Source organism: Macrotis lagotis, chromosome X (genome assembly GCF_037893015.1).
Source record: "Macrotis lagotis isolate mMagLag1 chromosome X, bilby.v1.9.chrom.fasta, whole genome shotgun sequence".
Classification (NCBI taxonomy): Eukaryota; Metazoa; Chordata; class Mammalia; order Peramelemorphia; family Peramelidae; genus Macrotis; species Macrotis lagotis.
Window position 1 is genome coordinate 667219081 of NC_133666.1, and position 20315 is coordinate 667239395.

At 54.1% G+C, this 20315-nt stretch overlaps 1 protein-coding gene across 13 annotated transcripts in view; it reads left to right on the forward strand.

Moving 5' to 3' along the window:
• NCOR2 (nuclear receptor corepressor 2) overlaps positions 1 to 20315 on the forward strand; it is a 302271-nt gene that overhangs the window by 154659 nt on the left and 127297 nt on the right. For 11 of the 13 annotated variants that reach the window (XM_074205397.1, XM_074205400.1, XM_074205405.1 and 8 more), the window contains 5 exons: positions 454 to 520; positions 8444 to 8616; positions 10416 to 10509; positions 12370 to 12548; positions 19270 to 19324. In XM_074205397.1, coding sequence (XP_074061498.1) covers positions 454 to 520; positions 8444 to 8616; positions 10416 to 10509; positions 12370 to 12548; positions 19270 to 19324 — 568 coding nt within the window. The remainder of the gene's footprint in view (positions 1 to 453; positions 521 to 8443; positions 8617 to 10415; positions 10510 to 12369; positions 12549 to 19269; positions 19325 to 20315) is intronic. The other 2 variants (XM_074205399.1, XM_074205410.1) reach the window with 1 other exon arrangement.

The following is a 20315-nucleotide window of genomic DNA, read 5'->3' on the forward strand; positions in this document are numbered from 1 at the left end:
ATCAGCACGAGATGCGTCATCCCATGTTCTTGGTTATTTTGTCCAACACTATCCAGTTCCATCACTCCCCGGTCTGTGGCCCAGGCCGAGCCACTGCCCTGCTCTGGGACCTTCAGTGGCCCTTGCTGCCCCCAGGCCCAAATCAGCCCCTGGGGCCTCTGACGTCCTCTCCAGTTTGACTGCGGAGCCCCTGGGCCGGGATCCTGTTTCGGGTCCTTTCCCCCAGCCCCCCTGTGCCTTTCTCTGCCCGGGCTGTGCCCCTTTCCTGACAAGCCCTTCCCCTCCCCCACCTCTCAGAGGGCCGTGCTCGCCTCAGGGTTGTCTCCCTCCCCACGGGTGCTTAGTCTTTGTATCTGGGTCTCCCCTGGCAGCGCCAACCCCCAGAGCGTCTTGGGCCTCCCTCGCTGGAGGCGCCAGCTGCGGAATCAAATCCGGCCTTTTCTCTCCTTGTAGAAACCAAGCAATGCGGAAGAAGCTCATCCTTTACTTCAAGAGGAGAAACCATGCTCGCAAGCAGTGGGTGAGTCGGCCCCGCTCCCTCGGCCGGGACCCTCCGCCGTCACTGTCACCCCATGGAAAGTGGCCCCTTGCGCAGCCCCCCTGCCCACACCCCTGTAGGAAACCTCAGCCGGAGGGAGAGAGAGAGACAGAGGTGGGGGCCAGGGAGGAGAGTTTAGAGAAGAGGAAACCAGCCGCTGTATGAAGGAGGGGTTGGAAAGACTGGGGGTCTGGGCCTGAGATGCCCCCTGCCCCAGGCCCTGTACTTGAACCTTACCTGAATCTAGGCCTGTTTGAGGAGGGGAAGAGAGGAAGACTGAAAATTGAGTAGCCAGCACTTAAGGGATGGTGTGGAGGGTCTGGGCTCTCCTGACTTTGTCCTGGGGGCTCAGGGGGAGCCAGGGACTGTGGGGGCTGCCTGCTTCTGCGCTGTCACAGGGAAAGAAGGGCACCTCAGTGGCTCTCACAGGGTCCCCAGGGTCGAAGGGGTCAGGGCCTTAGGGAGTGAGGGATGAGGAGGGGGTGGAGTGGGGGACACACTTGTGTCGCCATTGCTCTCAAGGACCCCCCCGGCCCTCCCAGAACTTTCCATCCTTGGATCCTCCTGAAAACAGCCAAGGCTCGAGCCGGTTCAGCCTGGGGTCTTAGGGAGCAGTTCTTGGGCCTCTGGGTCTTGCAACTAGAAAGGCTGGTGCAGAGGCGGCTGCGTCGGGCTCTCGGGGTGCACTGGTTCCTGTCTCTAAGATGACTTTTGTGGGTGCTTCATAATATGTCTTCATGCCTCTAACCCCCCCTCCCGGCCTTCTCTTGTTGGGAAACCTCCGGGGCCTGTTCTTTCTACCCGACTCCTCCTTGGGAGTGGCCCTGGGAAGTCCGGGGAGCACATTCTCAGCCACGGACAGATGGACCACCCTCGTGGTCACTGAGTTAGTAGGTGACTGGGCAGGATTGGAATCCGGGTCCTCCTGATGCTGCGTTAGCCACTGTGCCACCTGGACACCGCTAGTGCCAGCAGGAGTCATGCCCTCATCTTACAGATGGGGAAACCAAAGCTCACAGGTTAGGTATGAGATTTGAACCCAAGTTTTGTGACTTGTGTCTGGGGCTTGTCTTGGAAGTTCCTTGTGTATCACATAATGCCGGACTCTCCCACCACGTCCCATCCTAAGTCACTGAATAGCAGATTGGCTGGGGACACCCCGGTACTCTCAACACCCACTAGGGACCAGTCAGGAATCGCACCCAGACTCTCCCACTCATCTCCCATCTCCCCCTCTGGGTGACCAGAATTCTGAGATCTTCCAAAGTCCCAGAGCTGTAGTGAGCCTGGGGGATGCCCCGAGAGACCCTCTGCTGTGCTTGGAGGCCGGCGCAGCTCTTCCCTCATATTGTCTCATTTGATTTGGGAGGAGACTGAGTCCTAAATGCTGAGCCGCCTGGGGCCCCGAGAGACCCCCCTGGTTCCCCCACCCAAAGGAAAGCCTGAGCCCAGCCTCGGGTGCTGACCTCGCTCTTCCTGCCACCCCCCATTGAGGCCGTGTGGCTGCTCTCCAGACTCCTGGGGGTCTCTGCCCTCCCTGAGAAAACACAATACGATCAACATCTTTCATATTTACGTTTCCTGTTTCCAAATACATCTTTCCCTCTGTCTTGTAGCAGAGAATTCAGAAGCACAGCAGGAGGGGTGGCTAGGTGGCACAGCGGATAGAGCACCGGCCCTGGAGTCAGGAGGACCCGAGTTCAAATGTGGCCTCAGACACTTAATCATGACCTAGCCGTGTGGCCTTGGGCAAGCCACTTAACCCCATTGCCTTAAATAAATAAAATTTTTGAAAAAAAATTTTTTAAAGAAGCATGGGGGGAGGTCCAGGTGAGCCAAGCCCCCCCCCCCCTTTATGGCCCCTGTGTCTACTCAGAGCTTACTTGTGGCCCCTGGGGCTCATTTTCTCTCTGTGTAGGCCCGTCTTCCTGCTTTCATGTTTTCTCATGCTTCTTGGAGTTTTTAGATCCCACAGTTGTAATACTATATCTACTCTTCCGGGGGGGGGGGGGGCAGGCTTGGAGTCAAGAAGCTGGCCCCTCGGGTCTGACTCCTTGTGACCCTGCTTGGGGGTTTTCTTGGCAGAGATACTGGACTGGCTCCAGCTCATTTTACAGATGGGGAAACAGATGAAGTGACTTGTCCAGGGTCACACAGCCAGTAAGTGTCTGAGGTCAGATTGGCACTCATGAAGATACGTCTGCCATCTCCACTCTACCCCCGTTCCACCTAGTGTCCATCAGCTGTACCCAGTCAGGAGGACCTGGGTTCAGATTCACCCTTCATTTCATGGACTGTTAAAGGGTATCCCAGAGAAGGGAGGGGACTTCAGGGACCCAGGGGTCTTCCCTCGTTCTTTCTGCCATCTGCTCCTTCCTGATGCCTCCCCTGTGGGTGACCCTGGGACACAGGCTCCCTCAGCTGGGAAGGGCAGATTTGAGCACTCGGTGATCCCCTTTGACTCTGAAGCTGGGATTTGAGGGGGGCTCTGAAGCTGGGGCTTCAGAAAGGCTTGGGAGGAAGATGCCACCTAGCCTAGTCTTAATGAAGCCAGTCATTGTGGGGGGGGGGGGTTCCTGAGCAGCCAGTGGCTAAATGATGGCATTGTGGTGGGACATGCATTTTCCTTCAAATTTGGGGCAGTTTTTTCTTGTTCCCTGCCAGAGAGAGAATTGAGGTGCCCCCTTGCCTCCCCTGGAGGACAAGGACCTCCAGGGGAAGGGGCGTGAGTGAGCATCTGCTGGCTGGCCTGGGCCCCAGGGGCCTGGCTCTCCCAGCTGGGGCTCTGGGGCTCACTTTTGGGGAGGAGGAGTCATAGAAAGCCAAAGGTGGAAGCTCTGGGTGAGGGAAGTCAGACTGGATAGATGGCTGTTGAACCTAGTGCCAGGGACTTTGGGGTCACAGGATGACCCTGAGGCCGAGCGGACGGCTGACCCATCCCCAACCACCCAGGTCCCACCTCTCCTCCTGACCATTTTAGCTGCGTCACAGGCTGTCCCCTCCTCACTTTCCCTGCCTTACTCTGCCCTTCATCTCCTGTGGTGGAGGGCTTCCTCCTCATCTCCCCCCAGGGAAACCACCATAAAGGCTTTGTGCCCGGGCTCCCCTCTGCCCAGCTCCCTTGCTTTCATTTCTCATGATTCCTTCGTTTTGCGGTTTGTATTTCCCTGGGTGCCCCGTCTCCACATCCCATTAGAGCAGAAGCTCTGGATGAATAGGGGCGGTTTCTGCCCCTTGAGTCCCCTGGCATCTAGCATGGTGTTTGGCAAACAGTAGGTGCTTCACAAAAGCTTGTTTATGAATCAAAGGGAGTAAGCACCAGTGGTAGCACTTTTTCCTTATACAGTTATTTCAGAGGGTGTTTCCTTCATAAGTCACTGAATAGCAGATTGACTGGGGAAGCCCGGGCTCTGCTTAACACCTCATAGCGACCAGTCAGGAATCGAACCCAACTCTTTGGACTCCCAAAGTTGGCCTTAAGTCTGCTCAGTACCGCCTCACAAGAACGGGAGGTGCCGGGAAGGGACCTTACAGGCCAGGTCGACCAGGGCCCCCGTGGGCAGCTCTGGGGTGGGAGGTGGGGGTGGGTGGGGGTGCGTCTCTAGGGAGGGAGACCCGGGGCTGAGGCCAGGAGCCCGAGCCCGTGCTCCCGCCGGCCGCCACCAGAGGGCAGCAAGCGTCCTGGGATGCAGCGGGCAGCCCGGGTAGGCCGCACGGGGGAGGGCCAGGCGCAGTCTTGGATGTAGACTTGGAAGAAGCTGTAGGCACCCCCATTTTACAGATTAGGAAACTGAGGCAACCACTCACCCAAGGTGCAGAGGCAGCGGCCGTCTGAGGTGGGAATTGAGCGGGGCCTTCCTGACCCTAATTCAGACCCTTTGGGGGTTGCCTGTCTTGGGGGTGAGAGGAGTAGAGTGGGGGTGTCCCAGCAGGACGAGGGCTGCATTTGAAGTCAGAGGCCCAACCTCAGATCCTAGTCTGCTCCTGGGGATCGCCGGGCTGTCCAGCCCCCTTCAGCTTACAGATTGAGAAACTGAGGCCTGGCTCCTTCTGGTAATGAGTATAGGACCAGCAGCGGGGCCTCAGGGACGATCAGCCCCTCAAGGCATAAGTCACACAAAGCTGGGCCCAGCCACAGGTGGTCCTTGAACTCCGGCCTCAGCTGATCCACCGGGCCCTGCTGGCCTTGCCAGAAGCCGGGGTGGGGGGGACTTGGAGGGACCCCGAGGCCTTGGCTTGGGGTGGCTGATGGAGCTGCTGGCCAGCTCAGGCTATGGCTCGGGGCCCAGAGGGACCCCCGGCCGGATGTCTCCCTGTGCCGCTGGCCTGGCTCTCCCCACGAGCTTCCCCCGGAGCAGACACCACGAGGCGGCCACATCCACACACTTCCTACTGGATTCCAGGGGAAACAAAAGAGGAAGTGACCCTGCGGACCTCCCCCTTGGGCTCGGCCATCCCCGTGCCCAGGGACTTCCCCGGTGTGGAAAGGGGCAAGCACAGATCAGGCTAGCGGAGCTCAGTGCTCCCCTGGGGCGGGGGAGATGCAGCTTCTCCTGCCCTGGGTGGGAAGCCCCCCATCATCTGGAGTCTTCAAAGACCGACCTCAGGCTGTATTGTGCAGATCCCGGCACCCTGAATGTAGAGCCAGGAGGAACCTTCAGAGTTCCCCCATGGCCCTAGGAGTTCAAATCCAGCCTCAGACGGGTGATGCTAGCTGTGTGACCTTGGACAAGTCAAACTCTGCTGCCTCGCCAGTCTCCTCATTTAGTGAGGAGGAAGAGAGGTCCTCTCTCCTCAGGGGCAGGGCTTCACCTGGAAGGCCACAGGCAGGGAGTAAGTCCCTGCCAAGTCTTGGGCTCCATGTGCATTGTTTGTTGCCTTCTAGAAGGTGACCTGGGCCCGGATTCAGGTCCTGCCTCTGACAGCAACTGGTCTCCAGGCCCTGCACCTCTGTTTTCTCCTCTGTAGAGTGATGGCAGTCCCAGGATCCCTCCACATGGTCCTTGGGAATGCAGGCAATGTGTTTTGTGAGATAAACGTCATTCCTTACCCCTTTCTCTGTTGCTTTTAGGCATATAGTGGAAGGAACCGACTTTCCTTGGTCTCCCTGGGTCCATTTCCAGGGTCTGGTGGCTTTGCTGACAATTGCTCCCACCTTGTCTCTTGAGACTTGAAGTGTCTTGGGGGCCAGCTTGAAGCTGAATAGTTTTATTTCAAGCCTCTGAGCCCCCAAAGGAGGGAAAAACCCCTAGAAATCTTGGGTAGAATAGTCCCTGTGAGTCATTCAGGACTGAACTTTGGGGTACATTGCAACACTTCCCAGGCAGCCCTCAGGGGTTGGGGAATGGGACTGGGTGAAAAGGGAGACAACAAAGGGCAGGGCTTGTTCAGGGGTATCCCTTTTCAGGGAGCCTCATCTTCCCAGAGTTCCCCCCCCCGAGATCATCCAGCTAATGGGTAGCAGATGTACCCCCTTCAGTGTAGAAGGGTTAGTGCTACACCCTGCAGCCTGCTGTCCCCCTCCTTTCTTCTTCCAGAGATGCCAGGGCCCATAGAGGCAGGTTTGCCTTCCCTTCCACTGAATGTGGGGGGTTTTCCTTTTCTGCCCCTCTGGGTTTCTTTCCTTCCTCTTCCTCTCTGGGCCATTGGCTCCACCCCCCCAGGGAAAGTCCCAAGAACCAGGAACCACAAGGTTTTCAGAGGAAGAGAGAGAGAGAGAGAGAGAGAGAGAGAGAGAGAGAGAGAGAGAGAGAGAGAGCGAGCGCCTTGGGTTCAGTATGGGGAGTCTTTGCTCTGTTGAGGTCTTCTTCTGATCTGACTTGGCCTGGACTCATGTGGTGTCTGTTGAGGGTCAGACCTCTGTGTCCCCACCCTCCCTTGGACATCACAGGCTCCTGTACTTGTCTGAGTCCTGATCACACTGGTGACTTCTCCATCTCATCAGATGGTGCCTCCCTGGGCTTGGAGACACATGGCCCCCATCATCTCCCACCAGACCCTCTAGAGGGTCCCTCGGGGCGACATCGTAGGGACAGCACCAGATTGGAGGCTTGTTGACTGATATTTTCTCTGGTCCACCTGCCTCAGCTCTTCCTGTAGGATGCAGATGATACTCCCTTCACAGGGTGGTTGTGACCGTCAGATGGGAGCCTGTGTGGAAACACTTTAGAACCTTACGTCATTATGGAGATAACAACCAGCCCCCTTCCCCCAAGAACATTCTCCCTAAGGCAGATAGTGGGTACCAACTGATGGGATCCCCCCTCCCTGTCCCCAGCAGAGAATAACCTCTAGATTTTCTCTCTGGATCTTTGGATTCTTACTCCTTAAATGCAGGGATGTGTATTAGGACAGAAGGGAATTGTGAGGCAGACAACCTAACCAGGTCTGTGGCATGGGAGAAGGGTCTAGAGTGTGGACCCTTGGTCATGTTGCTTCACCTTCCTGGGCCTCAATTTCCCCATCTGTAAGATGAGAGTGTTAGTTGGTCAACAAGGCCAGTATATGGGGACTATGTAGACTTGTCATGGGAGGTTTGTGTTTATTGCTTTTTCCAGGTGCAGAGGGGTAAGGGAATAAATGGGGGGATAGGCATGGGGATAGATGGGGAAGAGGCAGATTTTTCCCTTGAAAATAAAATAAAATTTCACTTTAAAATGAAAAAGGAAATCAAACCCTGCCCCCATAGGTTAGAGGTCATGTCTTTCGCCTCTGTAAAATGAGGTGGACCACATGGTGTTGGGGCATGGGGGGGGGGTGCCCTTGATCTCTAGACCCATGACCGTTGTCACTCTCAAGTCAGCAAGCATTAATTATGTGGCTACTGTATATAGGCTCTGAAAGTACAAAGAAAGACAAAAATGATGGAGATAGTATATGAGCCAACAGCATGCATTGTAAATGATCTCAGGGTGAGGGCCAAGCTGCTCCCCTCTTCTTTAAGAAAGAATGAAAAAAAGGCAGCTAGGTAGTGCAGTGGAGAGAGTGCCAGCCCTGGAGTCAGGATCTGAGTTCAAATTCAGCCTCAAAGACTTACTAGCTGTGTGACCTTGGGCAAGTCACTTAGCCCCATTGCCCCACCAAAGGAAAAAAAAAGAATGATAAAGTTGTATTATACTCTTGTCTCTTCCACCTGGAGGATTTAGAGTGGTTTTAATGACCCAGGCCAGGGGAGTGGTGGCCTTCCCCTGCCTGGAGGGCTGGCTGTAGCTCTAATGGGGAAGGGTTGGAGGAGGTCCCCTGTGACTTGGGGGTCTCGGTGATGCAACCACACAAACTGAGAGCTCCAGACAGCACTGCTCATTGAGGTTGGCTCCCTCACAGTGAAGAGTCCACATTTCTAGTCACCCCGGCTTGGTAGAACACTAGAGGCTCAGGCACCTTCTTTTGCATTGCTCAGGGAAGTCAGACTGATGTAGAGTTATCTACCTAGAAGCTGGACCTGGGCAGGAGAGACTCTGCCATTTGGGGGCCCAGACTTTTCCTAGAAGGAAGAGTGGGTCTGGGAGGTGGGAACCAGTATGTTGGAAGTGTATGTGAAAGGGGGGCGCTCCCAAATGGACTTGGCTAGAAAACCCCTCTGAATAAGCCTATGGAGGGGGATCAGACAGCCTAGGATAGAGTGTAGACCATGGGGGCAGCCAACACTAAGATAGAACGCACTTGAGGGTTTCCAGAGTGCTTTGTGTTTGTTCATTGTCTCATTGGAGCCTCACAGGCCGGCTCGCCCAGCCTCTATTTCAGAGAAGTCAGATGAGGGGTGTGTGTGTGTGTTTGTGGGGGGGAGGGAGGGAAGGGTCTTCCAGGGGTATCCGGGGCTAGCTTTGGCAAGAGCAGTGGGCTCAGGTGTCTAGACCCAGTGCCACTTGCTCAGAAGCCCCCTTCCCCCTGCCCCTGATCCTTCAGGAACAGAAGTTTTGCCAGCGCTATGACCAGCTGATGGAAGCCTGGGAGAAGAAGGTGGAGCGTATTGAGAACAACCCGCGTCGACGTGCCAAGGAGAGCAAGGTCCGAGAGTATTATGAGAAACAGTTCCCAGAGATCCGGAAGCAGAGGGAGCTCCAGGAGCGGATGCAGAGGTGAGCCGAGAGGGGACCTGGTGAGGCTGGAGGGACCTGGGGATTTGGGGAGGTGTTGATCACACATCTTTGTCCTGGGGCAGAACTTGGGAGGGGGAGAGAAGGGATGTGGAAGCTGGAGGGTCCAGAGGCCTGGCCCCGTGTTCCTTTGTCCTCAGTTGATGGGTGATATTTCCAATTGTCCTGAGGTTTGCTTGCTCCTTAGGAGCCAGGACCAGCTTAGTAAACCCGAGGCTCCTGGAGGGTCACCCATGAATTTAGGCCTGGAAGGAACCATGAGGACATTCAGTATGGTCCCCTTATTTCATCCAGGAGGGCAGCTTGAGGCACAGGGGAGTTAAATTGATCCTTAAGGTGGCTTCGCTCCTAGGGGTGTTTCTGACTCCCCAACCTTCTCCTTTTGGGAGGACACTGAGGTCAAGAGGAAAGGGGGTGTCTGCTTGATCCCTCTGGGCCTCAGTTTCCCCACCTGTCAGAGATAGATCATGATGTCTGCTCCACCTCTTTAGTTATCATGGTAGAAAGGGAAAAGGAAAGCTTAGAACTGTGAACCTAGGGTCAATTTGTACCCATGACATGGTCATCGACCTAGATTTCAGCACTATCAATGAGCAAATATCATCTGTTATTCTTATGGAATAGATGCAGAGGTGTAGGCCAGACCACATCTGTTTAGATGGTTTGGGAATTGGTCAATTGGCTTTACTTGTTAATGGCTTCTGATCAGATCAGGTCTTTCTTTTTTTAATTTTATTTAAGGCAGCAGGGTTAAGTGACTTGCCCAAGGTCACACAGCTAGGCAATTATTAAGTATCTGAGTCTGGGTTTGAACTCAGATCCTCCTGACTCCAGGACTGGTGCTCTATCCACTGCACCATCTAGCTGTCCTCCAGATAAGGTCTTAAAGGTCCTTAGAGATCTGTGCCTAACCCTGGGCCATTTAACAGTTTTTTAAATTGATGATGTAGATGGTAGGTTGATCAGAATCACTGATGACCTAAAGCTGTGGGATGGGGGGGGGGGATGACCACCACAGTCATTCTCCATCGGGATCTCAAGAGTCTTTCAAGATAATGGACTCCCTCTAATAAGATAAAATTCAGGAAAGATGTAAAGACTTAGATGGAGACATGTAAAAAATCAGTTTTCAAGGACAAGATGAGGGAAACCTGCTTAGAGATCTGTCTGAAAAAAAAATCTGGTGGGGGGGATCTTAGTGGACTTTGAGTTCAGGAAGAGTCAGCAGTGGAATGTTGCAGGCCAGACCACTCATCATGACGAGTGCCCTCTGAGTTCCCAGGGATAAGGAGATGGACGGTCCTGTGGGCTTCTGTTGTGGTCAGATGGCATCTGGGCATTACTGCATAGGAAGGGCAGTAATCGGTTGGAGATTCCCCAGGGTGGGCTGTAGGGACAACCAGGAGGACCTGTGAGGACCGGTAGAAGAAATTAGGAGTTTGAGGCCTGGAGAAGAGAAGACTCTGGGGGAGGGACTTGCTTTGCAAACAGGTGATGCCAAGAGGTGAATTTAGGCCCAGGGTCAGTTATCCATTGCTGGAGGGGGCTGCCTGTCTAGATGGTTCCCTGGCCCGTCCTTTGCCTGAACTGTGGCTTTGGAAAGCTCCATCCTCTGCAGGCCACATCCCCCTTCCCTCCCCCAGGCTGCTCCCTCTGATCACAGGCCCCTTCCTCTGGAGGAAGTTGTGGGTCCTCTCCAGCCACCATGCAGACAGGAGGGTGATCCCCGTGGTGGGGAACAAAACGTCTGTTCCTCAGTGTGTCCTTGTACACTTTCCCAGCAGGGTAGGACAGAGGGGCAGTGGCCTGTCCATGTCTGCCGCCCGGAGTGAGCACGAAGTGTCAGAGATCATCGATGGGCTCTCAGAACAAGAGGTGAGACGCGACCTGGGGCTGTTCTCCCTCCTTTCTCCTTTCTTCTAACAGCTGCTGTTGTCTTGGGTCCAGGGCTCTGCCATGGACAATGCTGCTTGGTTGGCTGATCTTCCTGGAGGTCAGGGAAGGTGGGGTCTGGAGGCAGCCCCTCCCCATAGACAAGCTCTTGGTCCATCTAGTCAGTGGGAAAGATGCAGGAAAACCCAAGTCTTTCTTCTCCCCAGCCCTCCGTTGGCCATCCTCGGTGTGGGACCTGAGGACTTGAGGGATGACAAACATTCATGAAGCCCCACTCTGGGCCTGGCAAGGTTCCCAGCACTGGGACTCCCCAGACCAAGGTGAAGCCTTCCCCACTTAACAGGAGCCTTCTGCTGGAGAGGCGTTCTGAACCCCAGGGGCCCGGGCTAGATTTCAGAGGATTCTCAGTCTTAGATGGGAAATCTTTATCTCAGAGCACTTGTTTGTAATCCTGAGCATTTATTTTATGTGCATATAATAATAACAATAATTAATAATAGCATAAGACTTTTCTACAGCAGCTTAAAAACTTAAATCAGAGAAAATATCCATAGACAGCAGCAACAGATCACCCGAGGGGACTGGCCGCACATCGATCCCCTATTCTTTGTCTGGCATTGTGATAAGCCCCTTATAAAATTATAAAATTATAAAACAGAACCAGCCCCTCCCCTTCCATTCCATCAGAGGAGATCATTAGACAAACAGCAGGATTGGGAGGGGAGCGAGGGGAGTTCTGGGACAGGAGGTTGGGTTTTGGACAGGAGCACCCTGAGGGGAACTTGAACTTGGCTGGGAGTGGCCTTCAGTCCACACCCAGGGCAGGGTCAGTGCCCTTGGAGGACCTGCTCCAGGCCTCAAAGAAGCTAGGAACAGCCCCAGGCTAGGAGGGTACCAGCAGGGAGTGAGATACAACCTCCCAAACAAGCATGTCCTTGGATTTGAGGTGGCAGAGGTGAGACGGGGGGAAACCCAATGATGAGTGGCTGGAAATCCAGGGGATGTGCTGGGCCCCAGCTGAGTGTCCAGATGTGCTGGACCAGAGTCTGGGTGGTCGGTGGGCAGGGGCGCCCGAGGCCAGCCTGGCTCTGGGGGCTGGGGTTGTCGGGCTGGTTTATGGCCCTGGGCTTTCCAGATGGGAGATTGATGGTTTCCCTCCTGATGGAGATAAGGCAGCAGCTTCTTTCCCTCTGAATTTATGAAGCCTCCCACAATAAACCTGTCTGGGGCAGCCTCTAAATCCTCTGGCTCCTCACCCGGGGCTGTGCTCGAGTCTCATTATTCTCTCTTCCTCAGGGCTTCTTCCTTCCCATTTGAACATCTGTATCTGTGATGGTTCCCCTGGGTCTCTGCTGCTCCCCAGGGTGGGCTCTCCACACTCTCAGCCCTTCTCTTGCCAGCTCTCTTTTTTTCCTTCCCTCCTTCTTCTCCAACCTGCACCCCCCCCCCCTCTATTCTCTTTCTGTCTCCCTTTTCTCTCTGGCTCTGTCTGAACCTTGCTTCTGTCTCTGCTTCTTTGAGTCTCACCCACTCCTCCCTGACTCTCTTCATCATACCCCTTTTCCCCACCTCTTCTTTTCTCTTCTCCTCTCCCCTTCCTCTTCTTTCCTTTCTCTTGTCTCTTCTTCCCCCTCATCTCCCTCTCCTTGTCCCTCCTGTCTTCATTCCCTTTCTCCCTCTCCCTTTCTCCTTCTCCCCATCTCCCCCCCCACTTCCCTCTCTGTCTAGGCCTCTCCTCTATCTCTCTGTTTTTCTGCTCATCTCCCTGCGTCTGACCCCCTCAGTCTGTCTCTTCCTTTCTCCCCTGCCATCTCTGACTGCTTCCCGATTTCTGCCCCCCAGAACCTGGAGAAGCAGATGCGTCAGCTGGCTGTGATCCCCCCCATGCTGTATGATGCTGACCAGCAACGGATCAAGTTCATCAACATGAACGGTCTCATGGACGACCCCATGAAGGTCTACAAGGACCGGCAGGTGATGAATATGTGGAGTGAGCAGGAGAAGGACACCTTCCGGGAAAAGTGAGTTGAACAACAGCTAGTGTTTAGCCAACACTTGCAAGTTTACCCGACACTCCACACTTGTGCATTGTCCTTCCCATAACCCTGGGAGGGAGGGGTTCTGTTCCTCCTGTTTCTCAGTGGGGCAGACTAAATTGAACAGAGGAGAAGCAGGCAGGATCTGAACCTGGGTCTTCCCACCTCCCAGGCCCAGCTTTCTGGCCTAGAAATTCTGATGTGATTGGAGGAAAGGTGGGAGCCCTCGAAGTTGTGAATCAGCATTTGGGGAAGTTTGTCCAGCAGTGAAGGGAGGAGAAATAGGGACTGCACCTGTGATTTTCTTGGCTTAAGAACCCCTGAATCAAGAAAGCCCTCTCCCAGAGCAGGTTGGTGCCTTCTCAGCCAGTGTCCGTCTCCTTGGGCCCCCCAGCATGGAGAGAATGGATTTTTCCTCCTTAGTGGTCTCCTTAAGCAGCTTGGGCTGCAGGGAGAGTGTAGGCTTTGGAGGGGCAAGACCTGAATTCAAATTCTGACTCCTGTGTGACCTTGGCAAGCCTTTTTAGTTCTCCAATCCTTGCTTTCTCCATCTGGAAAAATAGGTGGGTCTGGAGTCTAGAACTTGCATTCAAATCCTGGCTGGCCCCGCCATTGTGCCACTGTATCAGTCCCTCTGTGGGCCTCAATTTCCTCCTCTGTAAAGGTCTTGAGGGTCCTAGGAGCCTAAGCCAGACAGCCACAACAGGTCGTATCTGTCACATAGTAGGGGCTTCACTTGTGCTTGAGGCTCACTCCTTGGATGAGTGAGCTGCAGGGGAGCTGCTTGAGCGTCCTCCAGTACTCCTAGTGGGCCTTGGTCCCCATCACACAAAGCTAACTCACCAGCCTTTGCACCTCATTTTTGATTCCAGTTTGAGTTGGTCCAGCTTGAAACATCAAATTCTGGGGAGAGTCAGAATTGGACTGAAGCATGTAGAGGCTTAGCTTCCACCCAATGTATTGGGCAAGGGATTGCTGGCCATCAGAAACCTCCCCCCCCCCCCCCCAGGCCAGCCTCAGGGGCCCTTCTAACCAGTTTCTCTGTTAGACCCTGGAGTCCTCTTTTCTCAGTGGGTGGAAACCACAGCATCTAGTTTTGACTGCCTTCCCTGTCCCTTTGGTGGCTGGCCACCATCCCTTCCAAGCCACCTTGTGTATGGGCTCCCAGGGTCTCAGAATCTCAGAATTTAAAGGAGAGAGGAGTCTCAAATGAGGGGCAGGAGGGACTCTCAGACCCAAGATCCCCAGGAACTGGTCTGGGAGGGGAGGGCATGTGTAGGGAGTATGTTTTTTTTCTTCCAAGGAATGTTTTGGTTTTGTTTCCTCCCCTACACACCTTCCCCATTCTCTTCAAAAAAACTCCCTAGAAATTTTTTGAACTTTTTTTCCCTTCAACCATGCAATCCTACTTTTACCTAGTTCTGGTTCAGGGTAGTATATTCTTAAGTCAGGAAGAGGTGGGAGGGCTTGGGCAAAGAGGCTGAGCTGTGTGGTGGATGTCCAGTTAAGACGGTTGTGGGAGATGTCAGACTAGAGGTCACAAGAGAGGTTGAGGCTGGACTGAGGCTTGACGAGATCACCCAGGAAGCTTTGTCAACAGAGAAGAGAAAAAAGCCTGGTTGGCGGCAGGAGAGTGGACTGAGAACCAGGGCCTGCTGGGGAGAGGGGCACCCCAGGATCAGAGGGGTCACAGAGTCTGGGAGAGGGGAGGACTGAGAAGAGGATACTGTGTCAGGCAGTGAAAGGGTCATTGGCCGTTTTAGAGAATTGTTTTGGTTGAAAGAAGTTGGAAGCCAGACTGCAAAGAGGTAAGAACTGTGTGCACCAGTGTAGATATCTTTCTCTAATTTAATCACAAAAAACAGGCAACAGAGTGATGGTGGTGAAGATGGAAGTGGGGCTTTGAGGAGAATGGGAGAGATTTGGGAATGTTTAGAGGCAGCTGAAAGGGAGAGAATGAGGATTAGTGAAGAGGGAGGTGTGGTGCCAGAGGGGGCTAGTGAGGGAGAACATGACTGTGGTGGAGGTTGCTTGTGAGCATAGAGGCATTTGTCTTGGCTGTGAAAAGGGCCCCCCCTTTTTCACGTGAGAAGGGGGAGGAGGGGTGAGGCTTTGGGGGGATGGGAGAGGAGGTGGTGGAGGGAAGAAGGGTTGTGGGACACCTTGAGGCAAGACTGGCAGCTGAAAGAGTGGAGGAGGGATGGAAGATTTGGAGGCACCCCCCTATGCAGGGGCTGGTGAGTCAATGAGAGAAGGTGCAAGGATTGCCTCCCTCAGTGAGGGCCCAGGTGTAAAGAGAAGGAAATCAAGTCTGGGAGACCTAGATTCAGGTCCTGCTCTTAGCCTTTGCTGCCTGTGTGTCCCTGGGCTGGGTCTCCTCAGATCTTTGGGATAGTGGGCCTGGATTTCCCTGCTTCCCTTACTTGTGACAGAGAAAAGTATGGGGAGGAGGGGGTCAGTTCCCAAGTACCTTGGATGATCCAAGAAGGCCTAATTTTAGGAGCAAGGCCCTGCCCCAGAATGTGTTTTTATGCTTCTAAATGAACCGACTTGGTAGTGACCATCTTTCACTCACCCCATGCCTCCAGATTTCCTTTAAAAAAAATTTTTTTTTGTTTCCATGGTTTCAGATTTCCTTCCTTCCTTCAGTAAATACTTAACGAGGCCTTCCTCTGAGCAAAGCCCTGTAGACATTTCTGGAAATTGTACTGACAAGTCAGACCCCATCACTTCACTTCCCACAAATTCAATATCTCTGGAAATTTAAATGCTTCCCTTTTGGACATCAGCCTGGAGGATAGTGGTAGGAGTGGCAATCAAAATAATAAAAGCGCTCTAAGCCTTACACATAGAATGCTGCTTGGCCCTCACACTCACTCACTGTGGTAGGCGTCAAAATTAACCTCATTTTAAAGGTGAGGAACCTGAGCCTCAGAGAGGTTAAATTATCTGCCCTGGGTCACGCAATAGGGAGAGAGGCAAGATCCAAGTGCCCTCATTTTGTAGAGGAGGACACTGAGTCAGGTGCCCGCCCGTAAGTCCCCCAAGGCTTCTAGGGGTGCACTTTGAAGCGGGGTCCTCTGACTCTAGAGCTAGGGCTCTTGTCATCATGTTTGGATATCTGGCAAGTCATTGGGCCTCTCTGGTTGTGTTTGTTCAGAGTCAGGCTGTGGGAGAGGAGAGCTGGCTTGGGTCACAAGCAGTGAGGACAAGAGGAGGAGGGTTTCTGATTTGTACTTCAGTTGTTGAACAAACATTTAAGCCCCTACCATGAGCCAGGCCCAAGATCCTGGGGATACCAGCACAAAATAATGAAATAATCCTTTCCCTGAAGGCCCTTACATTCATTCATTCATTCATTCTACCTTCCTTCCTTCCACATACATTTATGAATCACCTATTATGTGGCAGATACTGGGTGCTGGGGATGCCAGCATAAAGAATGAATGGTCCTTGCCCTGAAGGAGCTTTCATTCATTCATTCATTCATTTCATAATATCTATGAATCACCTATTATGTGCCAGACACTGGATACTGGGGATACAAGCATAAAGAATGAATGAACCTTGCCCTGATGGGGCTTATATACATTCATTCAGTCATTCATTCAATGCACCTTTATGTAGCAACCACTATGCGTTGGGCATGAGGTGATAGGAATACAAGCACAAAGAATGAATTATCCTTATCCTGAAGAAGCTTTCATCCATTCATTTATTCATTCATTCATTCAACGCACATTTATAAAACCCCTATGTGCTAGGCCCGGGGTGCTAGGGATGCAAGCACAAATGAATGATCTTTACCCTGAAGAAGAATTCATTCATGTATTCATCCCAAACACATTTATAAAGCCCTACTATGTGCCAGGGTGCCACGGTACTGGGTGCTAGGGAAACATGGACAAAAAATGAATGATGCTCCTCCTGAAGGAGTTTAAAGTTCATTCATTCATGCCACATACACATTCATGTGGCACCTGTGTGACCTTGGACTGGATCTTCTCAGGTATTTGGGATAGTGGGCCTAGATTTCCCTGTGGCCCTTATTTGTGCTGGGCATGAGGCTAGGCATGCAAGCACACATTTATAAAGCCCCCCTCCCCCATGTGCTTGGTACAAGGTACTGGGGATGCAAGTACAAAGAGTGAATAGTCCTTGCCCTGAAGAAGCATTCATTCATTCATTCATTCACACACATCTGTGAATCATCTACTATGTGCCAAGCACTGAGTACTGGGGATACAAACACAAAGAATGAATGATCCTTTCCCTGATGGCGCATGCATTCATTCAACACACATACAGCACCTACTCTGTGTTGGACATGAGATACTAGGAATACAAGCACAAAGAATGAATGATCCTTACCCTGAAGAAGCTTTCATTCATTCATTTATTCCACACACATTCATGTGACACCTGGGCTGGGTCTTCTCAGGTCTCTGGGATAGTGGGCCTGGATTTCTCTGCTGCCCTTATTTGTGCTGGGCATGAGGTGCTAGGAATGCAAGCAGACATTTATAAAGCCCCTCCTATGTGCCTGGTACAAGGAGCTGGGGATGCAAGTACAAAGAATGAATGATCCTTGCCATGAAGGAACTTATTTATTCTGCCATTCATCCAACATACACATTATATGAACCCCCTACTATGGATCAGGCACTGTGTATTGGGTATACAGGCATAAAGAATGAATGATCTTGCCCTGTAGGCATTTACATTCATTCATTCCACACACATTTATGAAGCCCTACTGTGCTCCAGCTGTTGTGATACGCAGGTGTCCATGTAGGTTGTCGGCAGCTTGGATATAGAGTGAATCCATCTACCCCTCCAAGGAGGTTCAGTCCCAGCTGGTGTGGGAGGAAAAGATGAAAGCTGCTGGCACAATGAGGAAGGACGGAGCTAGGGCAGGAGGTTGTGGCCTCCCACCTCTGGCGAAGAGCTATGTGTGGCCCTAGGTCTTTCTCCTGGGGGAGGACCAGTGACTTGAGGGCATTGTTGCTGTCTTTGGGCATCGAACTCAGGAGTCCTGCCCTGGAAGGAGACAGGCTTGGTGCCTCTAGGCTGGCTGTGGGCAATGCTGAGTGCAGACTGACCACCCCTGTTCTCTCCTCTCTCAGTGTGGGGCAGCCACTCAACTTTGAGATAGAGAGGGAGGGGTAAAAGAGATAGGGACTGGGACAGAGAAGAAAAAAGAGAGGCAGAAACAGAGAAATAGAGGGTCCACAAAGACCCCTGAGGAGAAGAAAAAGAGAAGGGGGATGGAAGAAGCCAGGAAGGAGCCTGGGAAGGGCAGGGTTGGGCAAGCAGAGACTTGGCATCTTCCCAGGCCAGTCTGGAGGGGTTTAGCTGCCTCTTGGGTCCAAACAGGCCTGGAACCAGGGGATGATGGGAGCCAGAATGGGGTCCTCATTGCAGGGGGAGGAAGCTCCCTGAACTGTGAGGAGGAGCTGGAGCCCTGGAAGAGTCTGGGCCAGCTGGGCCTCCTTATGTCAGCAAGCATTTATATGCCCCTGGCCCAGGAGAAGCAGGATGGCCAAGTGTGAGTGGGTCCTGCCACTCTCATTCTGCTGGCTGGGTGACTCTGGGTGAGTCACTGAACCAGGCAGTGCCCTGGGTTCCGACTTAAATTGTAGGGGGGGGTGTCCTCTCTCCAGCTAGAGGGAGAGTTTCCTTCCGGCATCCCCTGACCACGGGCCTTATAAAGATGGAGTCGTCCTTGTTTTCTAGAACTTGTGTTCTGCATGGGGGAAGGGGGTGACAGGATGCTGAGGGCCAGGCCTGTGAGTCAGTAGAAGTGTGTGAAGGAGACAGAACCATGACATTTTAGGACCGTGGGTCTATGGTAGGAGGAAAGGGGGGTACCTCTCCCTGGTCCCTCCCAAGCCCCTCAGAACTGGTCAAATTTTCTAGGGATCCAAGAAGTAGAAAGTGAGGAGGGGAGAGGTCCAGAGGGCACAGAGGAGGCCTGGAGGTGCCCAGGCTGTTGACTCTGGGCTAGGCCTACTGCACTCCCTTCCCTGGCTCCCCCTTTCCTGGTGGAGATCTGGGGCGTATATCTTCCTTTGCTCTCTGCCCCAGCACCTCTTTGGGGCCCATTGATCTCTCCGGGAGCCCCCGCCCTCCCTTGCTGTTCCCTGGGCCTGGGATACACATGAGTCTCCCTCCTCAGTTTCTCCGGAGGGGCATCACAGGGTAGTCACCAACACCTCTTGATGGGGGTCTCCTTCTCTGGTCTTCCTGTGGAATCTGGTTGGTCTACACCCCTCCCCAGCCAGGGCAGGTGCTGCCCAGGAGGTGGGGGTGGGATTCAGACCTCCCTCCTCCCTTTTTCCAAGCTTCCCCAGATCAACAACAGCAGCAGAAAAAAAAGGCCAAGGCGGGGGGGGGGGGGGGGGGACAGATCTGCTAAAAAAAAAAACTCAACAAATCTCTCATCTTTCCTGGAAGCTGTTGTAGCAGGACAAACAAATATTATTTTTTTTAAAACCAGCTAAAGAAGCGGTGAGTCACTGGAAGGAACACCCTTTCTCGCCGGCCCCCACCCCCAGCCATCCCTGCCCACACCCACACCCCCTTGGGCTTAACTGCCAGGAGCCAAGAGGGACTGGGCAGACTGGGGCAGCTGGTCCAGCCGGCCTATGGGTGCAAAGCAGCCGCCACCCCCACCTCTCTCTCACCCATCTCTCCTCTCTCCTAGGTTCATGCAGCACCCCAAGAATTTCGGCCTCATCGCTTCGTTCCTCGAGAGAAAGGTGAGCAGGCCCCCTTGACACCCCTGGCCAGTCATCTGTACCCCCCTCCCATCCACAGCTTTTACTTGGAGGAAACTGGGGTTCTCAGGAGGGGCTTCCAGATCCCCCAGCCTCCCTTCTCTAGGACAGCTTCCATTCTTTCCTTGCCCCAGGGTGAAGGAGGGAGGGCCCAGCTGCCCGACCTCACCGGGTCACCCCATTGTTTAGGAGCAACATCCGGCAGCGCTTCACACAGCCGATCTCACTTGATCCTCACGCTGCAGAATAGGGCTTTTATCAGCCCCGTTGTTACAGATGAGGAAACTGAGGCAGGAAGTCATCAAGTGACACACTAGGAAGTGCTGAGGCAGGATTCAAATTTGGATCTTCTAGACTCATTTATTCCCTGCTTGCTCCCTCCTCCCCCTGCTGCCCCCTCCTCCCCCTGCTGCCCTCTCCTCCCCTGCTGCCCCCTCCTCCCTGCTGCCCCTTCCTCCCTGCTGCCCCCTCCTCCCCCCTGCTGCCCCCTCCTCCCCCTGCTGCCCCCTCCTCCCCTGCTGCCCCTTCCTCCCTGCTGCCCCCTCCTCCCCTGCTGCCCCCTCCTCCCTGCTGCCCCCCTCCTCCCCCCTGCTGCCCCCTCCTCCCCCTGCTGCCCCCTCCTCCCTGCTGCCCCCTCCTCCCTGCTGCCCCCTCCTCCCCCCTGCTGCCCCCTCCTCCCCCTGCTGCCCCCTCCTCCCTGCTGCCCCCTCCTCCCCCCTGCTGCCCCCTCCTCCCCCCTGCTGCCCCCTCCTCCCCCCCTCCCCCTGCTGCCCCCTCCTCCCCCCTGCTGCCCCCCTCCTCCCCCTCCTGCCCCCCTCCTCCCCCTCCTGCCCCTTCCTCCCCCTGCTGCCCCCTCCTCCCCCCTGCTGCCCCTCCTCCCCCTGCTGCCCTCTCCTCCCCTGCTGCCCCCTCCTCCCTGCTGCCCCCTCCTCCCCCCTGCTGCCCCCTCCTCCCCCCCTCCCCCTGCTGCCCC